The sequence below is a fragment of the Labrus mixtus genome, chromosome 13, assembly GCF_963584025.1.
Source record: "Labrus mixtus chromosome 13, fLabMix1.1, whole genome shotgun sequence".
In the NCBI taxonomy this organism is placed as follows: domain Eukaryota; kingdom Metazoa; phylum Chordata; class Actinopteri; order Labriformes; family Labridae; genus Labrus; species Labrus mixtus.
In genome coordinates, this window is record NC_083624.1 from 13452745 (window position 1) to 13471173 (window position 18429).

Sequence of the window (18429 nt, forward strand, 5' to 3'; positions counted from 1 at the left end):
CATATTTTGCAAAGTTGTTCAGTGTAGTACAGGTTCAAATTCACACCTCAGCCCTTGATTAATAACAAATGAACAGTTCTCATAATCTCACCCTGTAAGCGTACTGGTCAGTGCACAGCTGTTCAAAAGCAGTTTTCTGCTAAATGCATGGGTTTTGATGAAATGGTTTCATATCAGCCTCTTTAGAGGACATTAGCAAATCATTCCATACGCTGCCACCCACTAGCCCGCTGTAGTAATTCAACCAAACATTTTTGTTGCAGTTCAGACGGAAACTTAGGAACAATATCCATTCATCCATTATCTTTACCGCTTTTCCTGTTCGGGGTAACAGAGACTGTTTGCCAAACCTAAAATCACCACTTGGGAATTAATATTACAATAAAATTGTTCCTAGTACTACACAGGGGTGCAGTGATTAGCGCTGTTGCCTCACTGCAAGTAGGTTCCTGGATCAAATCCCTGTCTGACAGAAGTCTTTCTCTGTGGAGTTTGTTACAGGGCTGACAAATAGAGGCTGACATATAGAGACAGATAACCAGCCACACTCACACTGTGGGAGGATGCTGGAGTACTTGGAACCCATGCATGCATGGGGAGAACATGCTAGCTCCACACAGAGAGGCTTCTATCCGACGGGGAATCAAACCAGGAACCTCCTCGTTGTTAGGCAACAGCACTAAACACTGCACCACCCTACAGCCCTAGTATTGCTGAGTAGTGATTTATGGTTTTGGGAAAATAATGATTGATCACCTGTCCACTAAACTGGACATCATGTATTGCTGGCTATATATTCTACTGCAATTTATAGTAATTCTGAGACTGTGCTAATCCTGAAAATATTTGATGCGGAGTACTTTTTTCAGTAATTTAAAATGTTTTTTTTTTTTTTACGAGAAATTAGTAAATTGCCAGTTCTGTTTTTAACATAAACAATATTGTGAGTTATTAAGAAAGTTTTAATCAATGTGTTTCTATGGCAAGTCCTCCATCAATATTTGCTCTCCCATTAAGTGTCTGCTGCTGTGCTGTTCTAGCAGCCTCCAGGCAAAATCGATGGCGGTAGTTTTAAGCCCAATCAAGCGTTTTTTTTCCCCCTGTTTAAGGATGGATGGAAAAACCTTTATAACTCTAAATGAAAAAAATCTAAAATTATTCTGTCCAGCTCATGGGATATGTGATAAACTTCATGATGTCCACTCTAGTGGACACTTCTCTACCTTCTTCAAAATTATGAATAAAGAAAAAAAAGCCAGTCCTAATAAGTAAAAAAGATCTGGTCTATATACTTGTTTTGCTCACTAATCCTGATTATGAAACAGTGTGAGCTCCTGACAGTTCCTTGCCTCTTGAGTTGTAAGCCGCTGATTTGAAGAGTGACCTTCCCCTCTCAAACATTTTTATTTCTTCATTTTCACATCTAGAGCAAAGTAATCTAAGCCTTGCAGTGTTAGACAGGAAAAAAACTAGGCACAATTCAAATAAATGTTCATAATTTTTAATCATTTCCCAATACCTACCATTCACTGCCCTGAGGAACAGAACTTTTTTTCTCTTAAGTAGTTTTTTTCAGACACTAAATAAAGAAAACAATTAAACCACACTCACTGAACTCAACTTAATCCCCTTATGATATTCAACCCACTCATGTTACTGCTGTTTAAATAAAATCAAAAGATTGCTAGTGATGGAGCTCTTGTGAGCTATTTGCATCTACATTTGGACTTTGAAGCTTCAGGAGGACTTATGAGCTTAGGGGTGATGCTTTCTATCTTACTCAAGATACATTAGTTAAACTACAGGCCATTATTACATTTTATATTATTCTGTGACGTGTGGGCTGATGGCAGAACAGCTTCTTCAATCTGCAACTATACTGACATTATTATTAGTTGCATATGCACCACTGAGATCCATAATAATAACAACAGGGCTTTAATTAATTTATATATTTAATTCATAATGGCCATTATCCACATAATTGGGTGTTATGTTTAAATCTGTATATATTTTTTCAAAAATTTATGAAATCACTCAAGCTCGTTGATGCTTTGGTTTTAAGTAGGGCCTGACCCATTTGTGAGTTTTTGGGGCGATACCAATATTGATATTAGTGAGAGAAAAAAAAAATTGAATACGATATATCGGCCAGTTGCTCTTAGATCTGTAGAGATAGATAGATAGATATCTATAAACACACTAATTGGGTTGATCCCTCAAGTAGTTTTCAAATAGTTTAAAGAAAAGATATATACTCATGACAAGATGGTCACTCAACTGGAAAGTAACTGCACATGTGCATCACTGCTTGACACTCTGGAGGATGATAATGCTTGTTGTAATCAATAGAGCACCCTCTGCTGGTGATAAACAAAAAGAAAACTGCTATTGTTATACAATGCTACTTATATGAAATGCTATTTGACTGGTGAGTAAATCTAGTAATATCGGTACATATTTGCAATACAATTATCCTATACCGATTGTCACTTGATATGCTAATATTATCAGCTGGCTAAGTTATTGGTCGGACTCTAGTTTAAAGATTTATTTTACCGTCAGCATTTATTTGTCCAGGACCAGAAGGTGGATTGCTAGGTACAGAACCTGTCTCCCTTAAATATCATATTATTTTTAACCGCCCAATACCTGACTGTAATTGTTTTATCTGATTTTAATTGCTGACTTATCATTGTAGTAATTTCAAGCTTTTAAATGATTTTAGTGTTATTGCTCTTTTATTGATTTTATTTTCTGATAGATTTCTCTCATTTTGTTTAACTCGTTTGTCATTTATGTATGTTTTCTCGGCATCATTGTAAATGAGGGTCGCCCTCAATGACCTCTCCGAGAACGTAAATAAAAGGTTGATGATAATGGTTCAAAAACTGACGCCTTATCTCCATACATACCCATATAGACACTGTAAAAGGGCCCCATAATGTTTTGCCTCTGTGGATTACAGCCCTCAGCTTTACATTTTCTCCAGGTGCATGTAGACATTAAAACGATAAGATATCTTCTGTGACAGTCCAGACACAGTTTGTGTTGTGTTAAACGTTGCCAGAGAATGACAGTTTTCGAAAAAATGCACTCCAGAGGGGTTGATGAGGCTTCGATGGGAGGCGAGTACTTTGATACATTTGCAACCGTTGAAGGTTTGCATTTAGTCTGCACCGTTCAAGAGTGAAAATAAAACAATAGAAAACAAAAGAAACAAACCTTCATCCATGTACTGATATGGTTGTTGAGGCTTGGGAGCTTTGAGATTTAGTCGTCAGCCTGAAGCTTAGCTCATCTTTTGTTGAAGGTATCTTAGCATCTTTGAGTCTGGCAAACACTTATTAAAAATGGTGTTATCTTAGATTTCAGGCCAAAAGGTTTTTCTTTTAAACTCCTGATGTTGTCTCCAGTTTGTCAGCTTTTGTAAAGCCTCATCTGTCACAGCTTAAGACTGCTATAGACATGCTAAGACTTTATTAATCCAGCTCTTTTTTTATAAACTTAAAGTCAAACACAGAAAGACATATCTGTGATAAAACAACCTACACTTTCCCCTCCTGTTGTATCAAATAATCATTCAGCCTATCATATTTTGTTCCTGTGCTTTTTTTTTTTTTTAAGATTTTTTTTGGGGCTTTTTATGCCTTTAATGGAGAGATAGGACAGTGGATAGAGCTGGAAATCAGGGAGAGAGATTGGGGAATGACATACGGGAAAGGTGCCACAGGCTGGATTTGAACCTGGGCTGCCCGCTTGGTAGACCACAGCCTCCATACATGGGGTGCACACACTAACCACTGCGCCACCAGCGCCCCAATTCCTGTGCTTTTTTTTAAAACATGTTTACAGTCACAAACCAGGTCAAACTTACACGCATTACCAACTGCTGCCAAAATAATTGGTCTCCCCTCATCCAACCTCACATCATTGAACAGTAAAGCTATCAGGACATCACACACCCACTAAATTATCACCTCACTCCTCGGGCCACTGGGCGAAGGTATACAGAGCACTGAGCTGCCCTTAAAGAGCAGACCTCCGTGAACCAGCCGTATACTTAATGTTTTTACTGTGAAATGTAAACTTGTTTTTCTCTGTGCTGTCATATTATGATGATTACTGTCAAACCTGCACACTGCTGTGAAGAAGACTTCCCCATTTGGGATGAGAAAGTCTAAATCAATTCCTCAGCGAATAAACAGCATAAACATCAGTTTAAATATAATTTGGGTGCTAATATGCTATTCCTCCTTCTGTCGAATGGCAAATAGAAAATTATTGAAGCACTGAAAACAACAGCCGTGAGGGTTTACTTGTTGTCATTTCAGAATCCTGTAACAAAGCAGCTGTGAATCTTGTGTGCTCCACCTGAAACAAAAGCATTTCTATCTATGTTCACAGCAACAATTCTTTGAGCGGCTGTATGTCATGTACACCGTTGGCTACGCTGTGTCCTTCAGTTCGCTGCTCGTGGCCATCTTCATCATTGGATACTTCAGGTAAGAGAGGAATGGCTGATACTTAAATGCATGGCTCGTTTTGTAAAGAACCGAACTGTAACACCATCATCATTGTTGCAGGTAACAAACCGAAAGCTGAAATGCGTCAGTGTTCAGTGAGTGCTCACTGTTAATGTGATTCATTGGCTATTGAAACATCTCTGATTCCGAGGGGAATGCTCGTTTCACTGTTACAGCTGCATCTTGTTTCATCCTGTGTATCTTCATCCTGACAGTTCTGCTCTATTACCAATTACTTACTACTTTTAAATCAGGTTCGGGGGACTGGTGGCACAGTGGTTAGTGCGGCCCATGTGTGGAGGCTGTAGTCCTCCAGGCGGGTGGCCCAGTTTCAAATCCCACCTGTGTCATTCCCCACTCTCTCACTCCCTGATTTCCAACTCTATCCACTGTCCCATCTCTACATTAAAAAAGGCACAAAAAGCCCAAAAACAAGTCTAAAAAAAAAAACAAAAAAAAGAAACAGGTTCCACTTTAGTTCAAAATGATAAAAAAAAACATCAAGGAATGCTTAACATTTCAGCATGCAAATATTGAGTCATTGAGGTTCATGTGGATGATTATGAAACCATGGACACAAATTAGGGAACAAGGGACTGATTTAAAAAAAAGAAGTAAAACCAAATAATGCACAAACTAGGGCCTGATCAGTATGGGATTTTTGGGGCCGATATCTATTCTAATATTAGGGAGAGAAAAATATTCAATACCGATATCGACCAATACGATATATCAGCCAATATAGTTTTGTTTATCTTCGTTATCCCTTAAATCAAACATTTGTGAAAAAGAATAGAATAAACAAGTTTTTTTCTTTTTACAGTAGTACAAAAGCCTTTATTGGCCAGATTAACAACAGTCCACTGCAATACTAATTTAGAAATGTAGATATTAATAACTATAGTTTCATCGGCACATGTCAGGAAGTGGGGGGTTGGGGGGTGGGACAGGTGCGGACCCAGGGGTGTCGCAAAGTTATCCCAGAAGGATAACCACAAAATCTCAATAGCGACAGATTGGAGAGGGGAAAAAAACAACAAAACTGTATAGAGCCACAACAGATTTTCTAAATGAACTAATGCACCAAAAATGATCAACTAAAACACTGCAGACTCAAAACTTAAATTGTCCAGGAGACCCAGAAAACACGAAAGGCAAAGGCTGACTGGGAGACCTTTGATAACACAAAAGGCTGAAGTCCCAACAAACTCTCTAGCAGCCCAAGTTGTACTCTGGGAAACACGCAATTGACATCAAATACACACAAAGTTCTGAGTTGGTGTTAAGACACACAGACCACTTGAGACACCACAGGGAGAACCTCTCACTACCTCTGAAGGTGAGATAATGAGTCAGCACAGAGCTCTGGAGACCCAGGGTATATGAAAACTCCCCACACCTGGGCTTAATCAAAGCCAATCAGTCACACACACCTGACTGCTGGGAGCTGATTCTCTCACCACTCTCACCGGGCCGAAAGAGTGAGTGCCCTCACAGGCACATATCTGAGATAAAATTAGACGATGCTGATAGTCACTATGCTAATATTTGCCAACATTATTGGCCAGCCCATTAATCCGTTGGGCTCTATGAACTACAAAAGTCTGAAAATAATATGATAATGAAATAAATAAAAATAAAATTAGCATTAAAGGCTAGCCTAGGAATAAAAAAGAAAAATATTTTGCTGGCTATTTGCAAATTAGTGAAATTGCACAATATTGTTGTTTCTGGCTTGTACAAAATGATACAGTACATTATCTATGACATATATTTGTAAACATGGAAAGATAAATTGCGATACTTCTTACATTTTGATGATTTTATTTTTCAGATCCTTTCCTGTTCTGTCTCTCTATCGAAGGAATATTCTGTATAAATGGTTGTAAAAAAAAACATTTGAAAAAGAAAATGAAGACTTAGAAAATAGCTCACTGAAACGCTAAGCAACAATAATGCAGCAGAATATCTAAATCATGTCCACATTCACATATTCAGTGCCAATGCAGGTATGATAAAGCAAGTGCAAGAAGCTGCGGTGAATTGATCTGTTGAGAGTCAATCTCTCACGTATTAAACCACAGTCAGCGTTCTACAGACCTTCAGTTTCCCTATCTCATGTTTATCTTTTTTTTTTGCTCTGCGCTCCAATGAAAGCTCAGCAGCTGTGTGACCACAGAACAGAAGCTCTTCTTTCTTTAATGGGCTCTATATGAGGGGAAATGACAGCAGTGGGAATTGGTACACTGCAAATGAATTAACTCAAGTTAATTGCTATTGTTAACAAGGGCCTATCAGTCATTGCACACTGTGGGTCACGCATACATAACATAATTGGACATTCCTCCACAGGAATACAAACAGTCATAAGGATTGAAGCATTTTTTTATACTTTTCAAACTGTCGACTGACAAATGCTGGGATTAAATAATTATGCAAACAACAACTCGACAATTAATTGAATCAACATCAGCGAGGTTAGAAAGCCGTCAACACTAAATTTAATGCAGAGAGAGGATGAGAAGGCTTCAAACAACCAGCAAGGCAGCAGAAGATAGCCATACTGACAACTCATCATCATATGAGTATATATGTCAGGGGGCCAACATGGGCTGGCTTGCTCTATACCATTTCCTGTTTCCCACTTGCAGAACCAGGGCTGTGCCGTGCAAACTTAGAAAAGCTGTCACAAGAACTTAGCTTTTAATGTAGCTTTTTCTTTCAAGGACATTTTTTCCTGAACACTTCAGGGACGCTGGAAGTCAGTTTCAGTTGGGGGTTCTGAGAGAAGTATTTCTATTCGATGACGTCATAGTATGTGCTGCTCAAAACCATATTTTATCAATACGTTGTAATATTCAGTATTATACATACCCTGACTTTGAAATATCAAAGCCAAATATAACACAATTAGAAATGCTTAAAACAAGGTTCTATCAGAACAACACAACTTTGATTCAGATTCAGATTCAGATTCAGACAACTTGATTAATCCCAGAAGGGCAATTCCAATTCTCAGCCTACCCTGTCATTGAAAGAAGCCAAGACAATAATCAGGAGCATTCAGACTGTTACAATCACTTGTCAGTAACAACAATTCAACAGACGAACAGGTCGCCAAATGAGAAGCCGGAGCTAGGAAATCTAGAAATTCATAAATACAACGTCAGAAATGTATCTAATAAATAGATACATAAATGAATGTGATGTAAAAGAAGTGATCATACTTAAATTCATACAGCCCTGTCCCTGTCTTAAGAGCCAATGAAGGAAAAAACTAAGGGGAAGATAGAAACCCAACATGATTTTCTGATGTTAATGTGTAATAATATTCTCTTTTAAATCTCTATGAGTAACTGCCTTAACATGCCACAGCATGAGGAGCAGATGTTGGCCTCAGGGAGAGCCTGATTAGAGTACAACAGCACAGTGGTCATCTATTTATCTTATTAATGAATGTCATCTGATGTGTGATCTGAAACTTATTTGAAGGCAGTTTCAAATGTAAGAGGGGTACAAAAAGGTTGTCCTTTTAATCTCCAGCCTTCAGCTAAAGAAAATATTTTTAAAGTGAACACCATGTCATTGTTAGACGAACATTGTGCAGGTGTTTAACCTTACCTCTTTCTATCCCACATAGTTTAAATCTGTCCGCAGTTGTTGCAAGACGGTGCAGAGGATTGGCATGGGGAACATTTTAAGATGTTTTAGCTGACTGAATATTCAGTCGTATTAATTCGAGCAAAGCCTAAAGCCACATAGAGAAGAACAGATTTAGCTTCAGCTGCTGGAACGTTTACCACAGTTTTCTGCTACAAGTACACACTGCTGGCACGGCTCAGCAGGCAGGAGAAGGCAGCTTTCATAGTCAGTACAGCCAGCACTCACACACTTATTGCCCACAGATCTATCCACTCTCACAGTATTTCAGTATTGATTGGGCATCTACATAATATTGTCAAAATGTCATAAGCATACCGTGATTTGTGCTTGTTTTGAACTCATAACTCATGAAAAACGAGGGGGTTTGATTTGGTGAGAGGTGAGTAGAAAGTTGGGAAAAGGAAGCATTTACTTCTGTGAAGCAAAGTCATCATGTTGATCAAAGCAGAATACGGAAAAAGGAACACTTCAAAAAAGACGACCACGTTTTCTGGTTCAATTGGGGAAAATGTTCAAAGAGCCATCAACATGCCTCATGGTGAAAAAAACAGGTCTGCTTTGATTTAGTCTCTTTAACGTCCAATGTCAGCTCTTTTTGCTCGCTCTCTACCTCTGTTTCTTCTCATGAGAGATGCAGTCACTGTAAACTATGTGCAGCAACCAATAATTGTTAGATTTATGATGCTGTGGTACATTTACATAATCAAACCACAGCCCATTTCAGCTTATTACAGTGCTGTATAAAACGTGGGTATCCTGGCTATCTATTGTAACAGAATGAGCTCAGTAAAAGAAAGGGTTTCTATGTTATGGTCGTGATCAAATACATGGAAAAATATCTGCGTTTTAAAAGAAAAATAAATCGTAATAAAAAAGCTTTTGGACCACTTGACAATGCTCTCTTCTGTCTACAATGATTGATTGACTTATGAGAGCAGATTATGTATAAAACAATATACAGATTTAAGTCAGACCTGGAAGCTATCTGTATCACTAACTAGTGAGCTACTTACCGACTTAAACACTGTCATCATCTTCAATACTTGAGAAATTTTAGTCGCAGTAATTACACACATCAACAGAAGGGGCGGCAGTGTTAGCAGCAACAATAGCATGGATTCTAATTTAAATGAAATTATACGTATTACCCCTTTGATATACTATACCACTGGTGTGGCTCTGATGGCCAACTTCCACCAGATGCGTGCTCGGTCCGTCTCAGCTCCAGCAGTCCAGAGCCCTCCGCAGCAGATACGCAGGGCTTTTATTTCACACAGAAAAGAAGAAGCGGGACGGGAAGTCAGACTCCGATACAACATAAAAAAATCTGGTTTATTTTTAAGAATAAAACACATTTTGACAGTTCCGAACGATGACCAAAAGTGTGCTTGCTTATGTGTTTTAAATGGTTTTATACAGTTTTATACCACATACAAGGTATTATCTCATGCTGTGACGAGTGAATCTGTAAAATTACCGCGGGAATTCCTTTGTCTCGGCACTCCAGCTGTCCGGCTCTGCTTTCCCTGCTGCGCACTGAGCCTGTGGGTACAACGCATCGATTTAGCACAGTAAAGAACAAACGGGACGGGAAGTCGGACTACACAACAACATTAAAACATCTGATTTATTTTCAGAACAAAACCATCGGTTTTACGGTTCAGAACAATGACTGAGCCTGTGGTTGTTGACGGACGAGGGTGCACTGAGGCGTGACGGACCGGAGCGGTCACGCAATGCACAAGCTTTGGTCAAGCAGAGAGACGGTGAAAGCATTGCAATGTAACCCATGTGAAGAATAAATACGTTTCATGAGCTGAGATCTCAACCAAATTTGACTTTTTATAATCTGAAGATCTCATATCTCTCACAGATATTTAAAAAAAGGTCACTGGGGATGCCCTTAAAGCAATGGTTGATCTGCATTACATCTAACAATCTAACCCTCTAGGATAATGTGTCAGGGGCTTGCATGTTTGCATTTTTCTCTGCTCTTATTCATCTAAATCAATGAATGCCTTTTTTGTGTTCACTGCAGGCGTCTTCACTGCACCAGAAACTACATCCACATGCACCTGTTTGTTTCTTTCATGTTGCGGGCAGTCAGCATCTTTGTGAAGGACAAGGTCGTCCATTCCAGTGCTGGACTGCAGGACTTTGATTCTGCCCTTCTGGACAACTTAAAAACAGTCAGCATGGCACCACTGGACAAGTCTCAGTATGTAAGTACCGGTTATCTCATCCTGTTTTTCTGTCTGACAGACGGACATGTCAGGCTGTCGCTCAAACCAAACAAGATCCCTGCTGCGTCCTTCAAGTGTATTTTGCAGCTCCATGTGACTAGCCAAGACAGTGGAAAGCTTTTGTTGCAGCGAGTATCTACTGAATTAAATCATATCAATGATATGATCATACATGACATAACTTATCCATCTTTCGACTGGGCATTACCAGACACGTTCCTCAAGATGTTTACTGTTGAATGTTCCTCTCAGATTGGAACTGGGAAAATCTGCTTTTTGTTATTCTGCACTGGACTCTTGGAACAACATACAGCATCTTCTTGATGGAAATTAACTTTTACCTTTTGGGCATTTTAGAAACCTGATTTTAAGCCTCCCAACCTCTGTTTGTAACTGTTTACATAAGTGTGTTTATTTATTGCAGTTTTGTACTAGCTTAATTATCTTAGTACATTTTAGACTTTTGTAGACCGATTTTAGCAGTCTTGTATTATCTGTCCCCTGTTTTTCTTTTTGATTTAATGTCTGTTTTCTAATTATTTCTGTAATGACTCGATGTCATTGCAACTGAGGGTTGCCCCTCAATGATCTTTTGAGTATAAATAAAGGTTGAATTGAATATAGTAACATTACTACTACTACTACTACTACTATATCATCAGACATTAAGCAAACATGCTGTGTTGCAGTGCTGGCTTCTCTGACAATGGTTTGTTTCAGTTTTGACCAGAGGACTCGGTTTGCCAGACAACCTGAAAACCAACAGGTGCTGCAGCGATGGTTTAGATAGACTCTGCATTTTTCTAATAAGCTCCACGACCGCAAAGTTTTTTTTATCTATCTCACTAATAAATTAAATTATAGAAGCAGAAGTCAACCGCTTCACTCTCTTCAGCTGAATTCTCCCTGACTCGTGAAGAAATGATCACTTACAGACTCCTGTCTGCCTTTGTTTCTCACTGCCTCTATGATTTCTATTTGTGGTTTCGAAGAGTTTTCATCATGTTTTATTATGCATTAATTATCAATATTAATCTATAATAGTTCCTGTAAGTGATACTTCTCACATCAGGTCAAACTTTTTAATCTCATGGTGCCAACTCTTAAACAGGAAATCGTCAAACTTTTAATGGCATTAACCAAAATGTAAAGTTAAAGTTATTCAACTTAAAGGCTTTATATGCAATTTTTTCATCCAGCAGATGTCGCCCTTGAGCACCAGCATGAAACCAAAACAACTCGCGGTGCATTGTTGTGTTAGCATGCTAATGGTAACAATCTTTATTATGCTCGTATCTTCACACTGCATGTAAATTTACCCGAAATGACCGTGATCTAGAAACACAGTTAAGCAGTGAGTACAGTATGTTATTCTTCTTTTCTCTAGTCCCTCAATTAAACAACTTTTATTCGTGAGGGGAGGAGTCAGCCGGCCGTCCCGGCGATATAAACAAACTGAAGATATGACTCGGAAAACTCGGAAAGCATCACAGACAGTGGGACTCCTGTGTTACACTCATTGTAGACAGTCATGACTCACTGAGTTATTTTCAGAGGATATACTTGATTTCTATTATATTTAAGTGTGAAAAATCACATATAAAGCCTTTAAAGCTCTGTGTTCATGGATATCAAAAGAAAATGGTCCTATTTGGTCAAGCTGTGTAATGTAATCACAGAGACAACCTATGATGCCTTCAGTCACCTATATGTGTTTGGTTCACTTAAACCCAGCTCAGTGTTGTGGGGTCAGTCAACGGCACTTTGAAGAAGCAGGTCGTGAAAGGGTTGCCAGAGACTTAGCCTCTAATTACACCCTCTGCCAAACGTGACATTTTCTTCTTCCATGAAGAGGTCAAAAGCTGTCACATCCAACTCCGTGCACTTCAGCAATTTAATTGGTCCATTAGAGACAGTGTGACAGCAAAACAACAAGAATAAGCCCCAGTTATTATCGTACAGGATAGCATGTGTTTTGGTTCTAGCTGTTAGACATAACTCAAAACTCCAATGATAATTATAATGATTATACTGATTCATTTTAAGGGAGCTTTTTAGACATCAAATAAAATTAATGAACACATCAGGAGTGTTAAAGTGTTTCCACAAGTAGGTCTGTTGTCCTTTGTTGGTCTTGATAAATTGAAACAAATCACAGGTGTGAAAGTGCATTTAGGGCGCTCACACTAGGCCCAGTTGTCCCTTATGGTACTTAAGGACGTTTGCTCCCCCTCCCTATTCCCCCGCTGGCCAGCACTCATTCTGCTCCAGGGCTAAGCACGGTGTGCTCTTGTACATAAGACCGTTATACAACACGTGCATGGCTTTATGTGATCATGCCTCTTGTCCATAGCTCTTCAACAGCACTCAAATACTGACATGTTTTAAGTAGCCATACAGTGTTAAGGTCAATGATAATGCCCACATGCTCTGAGTGGAATCTGCTTTTGATTGAGTCACCTGATGTACTCAAACTGGAAAAGGTCTGCGCGCCTGCTTGAGTGTGATGCATCTTGAGTGGGATTCTAATCGGACTAAACGAGGGAAAGACTTCAACTTTTTTCGGTTATTGTTGAAAAAACTCTGACAAAGACAGTCAATATTAGGTTAACCCAACATTAGGGTGAGACAACTGTGAGCATTGACCCTGGTTATGGTTTTAAATGCATTTAATTATTCATTGTGCATTAATTGCATTTTTTTATTAACCCATGAATCCCTCTTGCTTGTATATGATCTTTTTAAAGATGTAGCTCTATTCTATCTTGGTCTTAATTTTAGAGGCATCTGAGGTATTTAGCTGGGCCAACATCAAGTCAAGGTCAAGGTTTCTTTATTTGTCTCCCTGGGGAGAAATTGAGAAATATGGAGATATATATATATATATATATTCTCGGATATGGAGAAACTGCTGCATAGACATAACATTGGAACAATTAAATGAAAACATCAGTTATCACAAGTGTTCAAAACATTAGCTTATCCCTGCTTCTAAGGTAACCAAAGTATACTTAAGTCAGTACACGCACACACGCCTATGCACACTGCGCATACTTAGATACTCAGCACATTCCACTCAGACACAGACCCTATTCATCAACATATTATTGACCTGCCTGTCATTGGAATGTCTTATTCAGTAAGTCATAAATCTAATTCTCTTATGTACTATGACCTTATTGATCCTGACTTTAACTGGAAGGCCGTTCTATGCCCTATCTTACTTTTGTCAAATCACTTTATTCTGCTTGTAGGAGCTCAGTGTATCACTCACACATTCTTATATATCCTTTATTTCTTATTCACCGTCTTGTTAAACATTCATTCTAATTCTGAACAATAAAAGGACGACAAACAATGTCTGTTTATATTGTGAAAAGTGAATTTTCATAATCTGTAATTACCTTCTTAACTTTTATAACTGACGCAATTAAAGTCAGTGAGAGTAAGAGAACCTAACTGTCCAGACGGTCAGGTTTGATATGGGTTATATTATCAAATAACCCAAGTGTGAGGGATAAATGAGTTTTTAATAGTCTTGACAAATGGGCAGGAAGAGCTGGCCGCCTCAATGTCATCCCTGGAATTAATGTACAATAAGCCACACATTCTGAACTACAACCAGTCCATTATCACTACACTCTGAGCCTAAGTGATGAATCATTTCAGAGCAGATACACCATAAAGTGCTAAATAATTATAACTGTGGAGCAGCACACACAGCGACGGTAATGGTGTTCATGAAAAGACTGTTAATGCCAAAAATTAAAATGTTACATTGGTGTTTGGTTCTGAAAGCTGTGTGTCTGGGATGTTGATGGTAAGAACAGTCTGTCCTCGGGTTCACTGAGTTTGAAGCATCTTTGAGAAAAGAAACTTGGAGGTTATCAAGATGAACAGATTCTCCATGCCTGAGGGGTCTGCCTTTCAGCCTCCAGTCTTATCTCAGCCACATGTCATTTCACATCCAACTGAGTGCAGACCTCCAGTTTAGTTTAGAAGACAGAGACATTATTTGTTGGATCTTCTTAACAATGTGATTTCAAAAAGTGTGATCACTTCTTTGTTTTAATCGCAGACAGTCTCCTCATTTCCTGTGAGATTTTCAGAACTGTGAAATTGAAATGAAATGTTGCAAAGAGAGTTGTAGTAGATAATCAACATATAGTTGCCTTTCAAAGTTAAGCATATAAAAAAAACATAAATATATAAGTTTTGTAGGGAATTAATTTTATCATAATGATAAATTGTAGATGTCTCTTTAATGATGCATTGGCAGATGAATTCATAGATACCGTAAAACTTCGATTAAAAGCCCGGGCTCTAAAAATTACCCTGCTTTTATTTGGGACAGGCATCAATACGAGTCAGGCCTTTAATTATTTTCTGACAAATCTAGTGCACAGCAAATATGGGAAAGACTATGACGTTGTAGATTTACACCAGAAAGATGAACTGAGTACAAAATTAGGAGATTAATAAACAGATGAAATAAATCACTATTGGGTCTAGCTTTGTGAAACAGCATGCAAACCTGCTTCATGCCCGTTTCTGAAAGCAGGTTTAGTGCAAACCATGAGTCTGTTAACCCTGAACTCAGGGAAACTCTGTGTTTTTTTCCGTTTCAGAAAGGGAGGTCACTCAAACTTTAGAAAGAGGGGTAACAACATTCAATTACAAAAAGATTGGCTAGTCCAATTCAGAGCACCTGGACCTGTTGCTCTCAGGGCATAAAGTTTGTCTCTGCCTGTTCCGTCTGTCCGTTTTCTGTTGTGTTGCAACAGGAAATAGAAGAAGAATCCTTAAACTCGCTGCTTTGTAGCAGGAAGCCTTTCATCATTGAAACTCTTAAGGGCTAAGTATCTTTTTTTTTTTAGTATGGCTCGACAACAAACTCCTCATGGGGACTCTTCTGATCAAAAAGAACAACTAATGCAGTCAGCGACTCAGCCATATCTGTGAGCATGAATCCAAATGGACCAAATCAGTGTACCAAATCAAGGTTTTTTGGCTGCATTCCATTTAATTGAAGTTACTCATCAAATGAAGCAACAATTCATCTGACAGTGTCATTATCATTCACGTCATTGAGAAGATCCAAACGTTGCTTGTGAATGATAATCATTCTTTGAGTTGAGGTCTGAGAAAAATCTAGGTATCTCTAATTGGCTGGATGAAGATAAATGTGTCATTTTATCGATTTGAGAATGAACAATTATGAAATCCAAACATAGTAAAAGCAATTATGTTGTTCTGCACTCAGCCATGCAGTCTGATTCCTCACCTTAAACATCTTTCACTGGATGACTTGGACTACAAATAAAAGATTAAAATGAACTTTTCTCTGTATAAATGGGAAGATATTACTTATTGACAAAAACGTTATGAAGTAAATATCTCCTCATTTTTGTTCACGAGTCTATTTCTGTCCATTCGTCCATTTGTGCCACCATCATATTTGGTCCTAAATAAAACTCAATCCCAAGTCAATCTGAACAGCCAGTTCAGAATGCATTTGACTTTGAAGTCACTCTCGAGCAAGACTATTGTGAAAATTCTGCACTAGTGGGACAGGCGGGAGTGGGAGTCACTCACACACAATTGAATCTCTATACGGACATAGAAGCCACAATAAGTCATCATTCAAATTTTGACTCTTTTTCCTAACATCACCTCTCCTTCATCTGCTCATAGATAAGACTGCACATCAATTTCTACATGTAACCGGAAACTACTCTTAATCAGTTGTGAAATGATGACTTAAATAAATGAATCAATCAATCATTATTTGTTTAGCGCCAATTCATGACAACTGTTGTCTCAAGACAATTTACAAAAAAGCAGAAAGGATTTCTCCTTTGAATTCCTCCCGTTCCGGTTGTCCACACTTCCTTGCCACTGAGGTGGGGTTAGAGCAGGCCGTGCATGAATGAGGATGCCGATGGTTTAGGAGGCAACACATTCCAATGGTGGTGGCTGGGCGTCAGGCGGTGGTCGGGACGGCACAGTCCGATGGTGGTGGCTGGGCGTCAGGCGGTGGTCGGGACGGCACAGGCCAATGGTAGTGAAAGTCGCGAAGTTTCTACATCACACACTTGTAAGGACCATGCATTGCTTTCTATTCAATTGACCATGACGTAGCATGCATTGGACTATTTAACAGAGACTGACGGTAAGCACAGAAACTTCGGATGATAAATGTGAAATCTGTCTTCTTGCAAAGCAGTCTTCTACATTGACTATGGGTTACTTAAAAATGTACATGTTCACTGGCTGGGCGGCTGTGGCTCAGTGGTAGAGTTGGTTGTCTCTCAAATGAAAGGTTGAGGGATTGATCCCCAGCTCCTGCAGTAACATGTCCGATGTGTCCTTTGGGCAAGACACTTAACCCAACGTTGCTTTTACTGCTTCATCAGCATTGGGAAAATATTTTTTTATGAAAGATTATGACTCAAGCTAATGACATGTGGCTGGCTTACAGCTTTGTATTCATGCATTTCTCATGTTAATTCCTCATATTAATCAGGACTTGAGCTGCCGATGACAGACAGGTTGTACAGCAGCATGTATGTATGAGCTCATCAAAAACAGAGTTTATTTCATATCCTTTGGGCATGTTTTTGCATATATTGGCATAATTTATTTCGTTCTGCTGTTGAATTTGTTCTCTCTCATGACACTGTGTACAAGAGGCTTTATGTGGAGCTCCAGTTATCCAAACACTGAATTCACTTAATCACGGAAATAGAAAGTTCATTTATTTTGTTTTATCATATGAGTTTGTGTTTGTCCATGAGAACTGATGTAGAGTTCAAAATCACTAGGACTCACTCTGTGTGTCACTCAGGTGTTACATAAAGATAACGTTACAGCTGGCAGAAATGTTTGTGATTAAAGCCTGGCTCAGACTGCTGGATAATCTGGCCAATTTAAGGTCCAATCCCTCCTTCCTGATAATCGTGGGTGTGTTCCCGACTTGAGCCTCCTCAGAACCGATTATCTTCACAGATTATCTAGTTGTGTGGGTCACATAAAGATCCAATCTTAACGTCCCCAATCTGTTGTCATCTGGACAATGACTATAGCAGCCTCTGTACATGGGGTACATCCTCTAACCACTGAGCTATACCGGCACCCCTGGTGGCTTTTTTTCAATATGAATGTCAAATGTACAATTTGAGTTCTGTGTAATTATCCTAATGGCTGTGCAAATTTATACAGCAAAGTGTTTTGAAATGTAAATTTGATCATCTAGTTGATGGGCACCTGTGGTGTCACAATGTGTGATCACAGAGACTTCAACCTAAAAGGAAAAACAGAATGTTACAAAGGTGTCACTGTTTTTTCTTTTCCCTTATCAGATTGGCTGCAAGGTGACCGTGCTGCTCTTCATCTATTTTCTGACCACCAACTACTACTGGATCCTTGTAGAAGGCCTCTATCTCCACAGCCTCATCTTCATGGCCTTCAGATCAGACTCTAAATACCTCTGGGGATTTATTCTCATCGGATGGGGTGAGCATAAAAATACCTCTGTTGCCTCCCCCCATTTATTTTTTGGTTTCTATTCCTTTATTGTAGAGATAGGACAGTGGATAAAGTCAGAAATCAGGGAGAGAGTGAGAGTGGGGAATGACATGCAGGAAAGGTGTCACAGGTTGGATTTGAACCTTTGAAGCTTGGAGGGCTATAGCCTTTGTACATGAGGTGCGCGCACTAACTACTAGGCTACCAGCACCCCAAATATTACACATTTCTATAACCACAGATGGTAACTAAAGCACCCATTGAAACAATCCTTCATTTTCAGCATTACAGATTACAACTCTATAAAACAACCAAGGTTTCCTTGTCACCTTATGATTAAATCTACAGTATATTAAATGCAATGACAATGAAAATATTATATTTTACAGCAAAGGCAGACATTTATAGCAAAGATGTTTAAATGCACTCTAGTCTTTAATATTATCCCATGCATATGAATATAACTAAAT

The 18429-nt window shown here is 38.9% G+C and overlaps 1 protein-coding gene across 1 annotated transcript in view; it reads left to right on the plus strand.

Moving 5' to 3' along the window:
* pth2ra (parathyroid hormone 2 receptor a) overlaps nt 1-18429 on the plus strand; it is a 73330-nt gene that overhangs the window by 20762 nt on the left and 34139 nt on the right. Inside the window, exons 5-7 of the mRNA XM_061053787.1 lie at nt 4408-4505; nt 10228-10411; nt 17794-17947. Of these exons, the coding sequence (XP_060909770.1) occupies nt 4408-4505; nt 10228-10411; nt 17794-17947 (436 nt within the window). The remainder of the gene's footprint in view (nt 1-4407; nt 4506-10227; nt 10412-17793; nt 17948-18429) is intronic.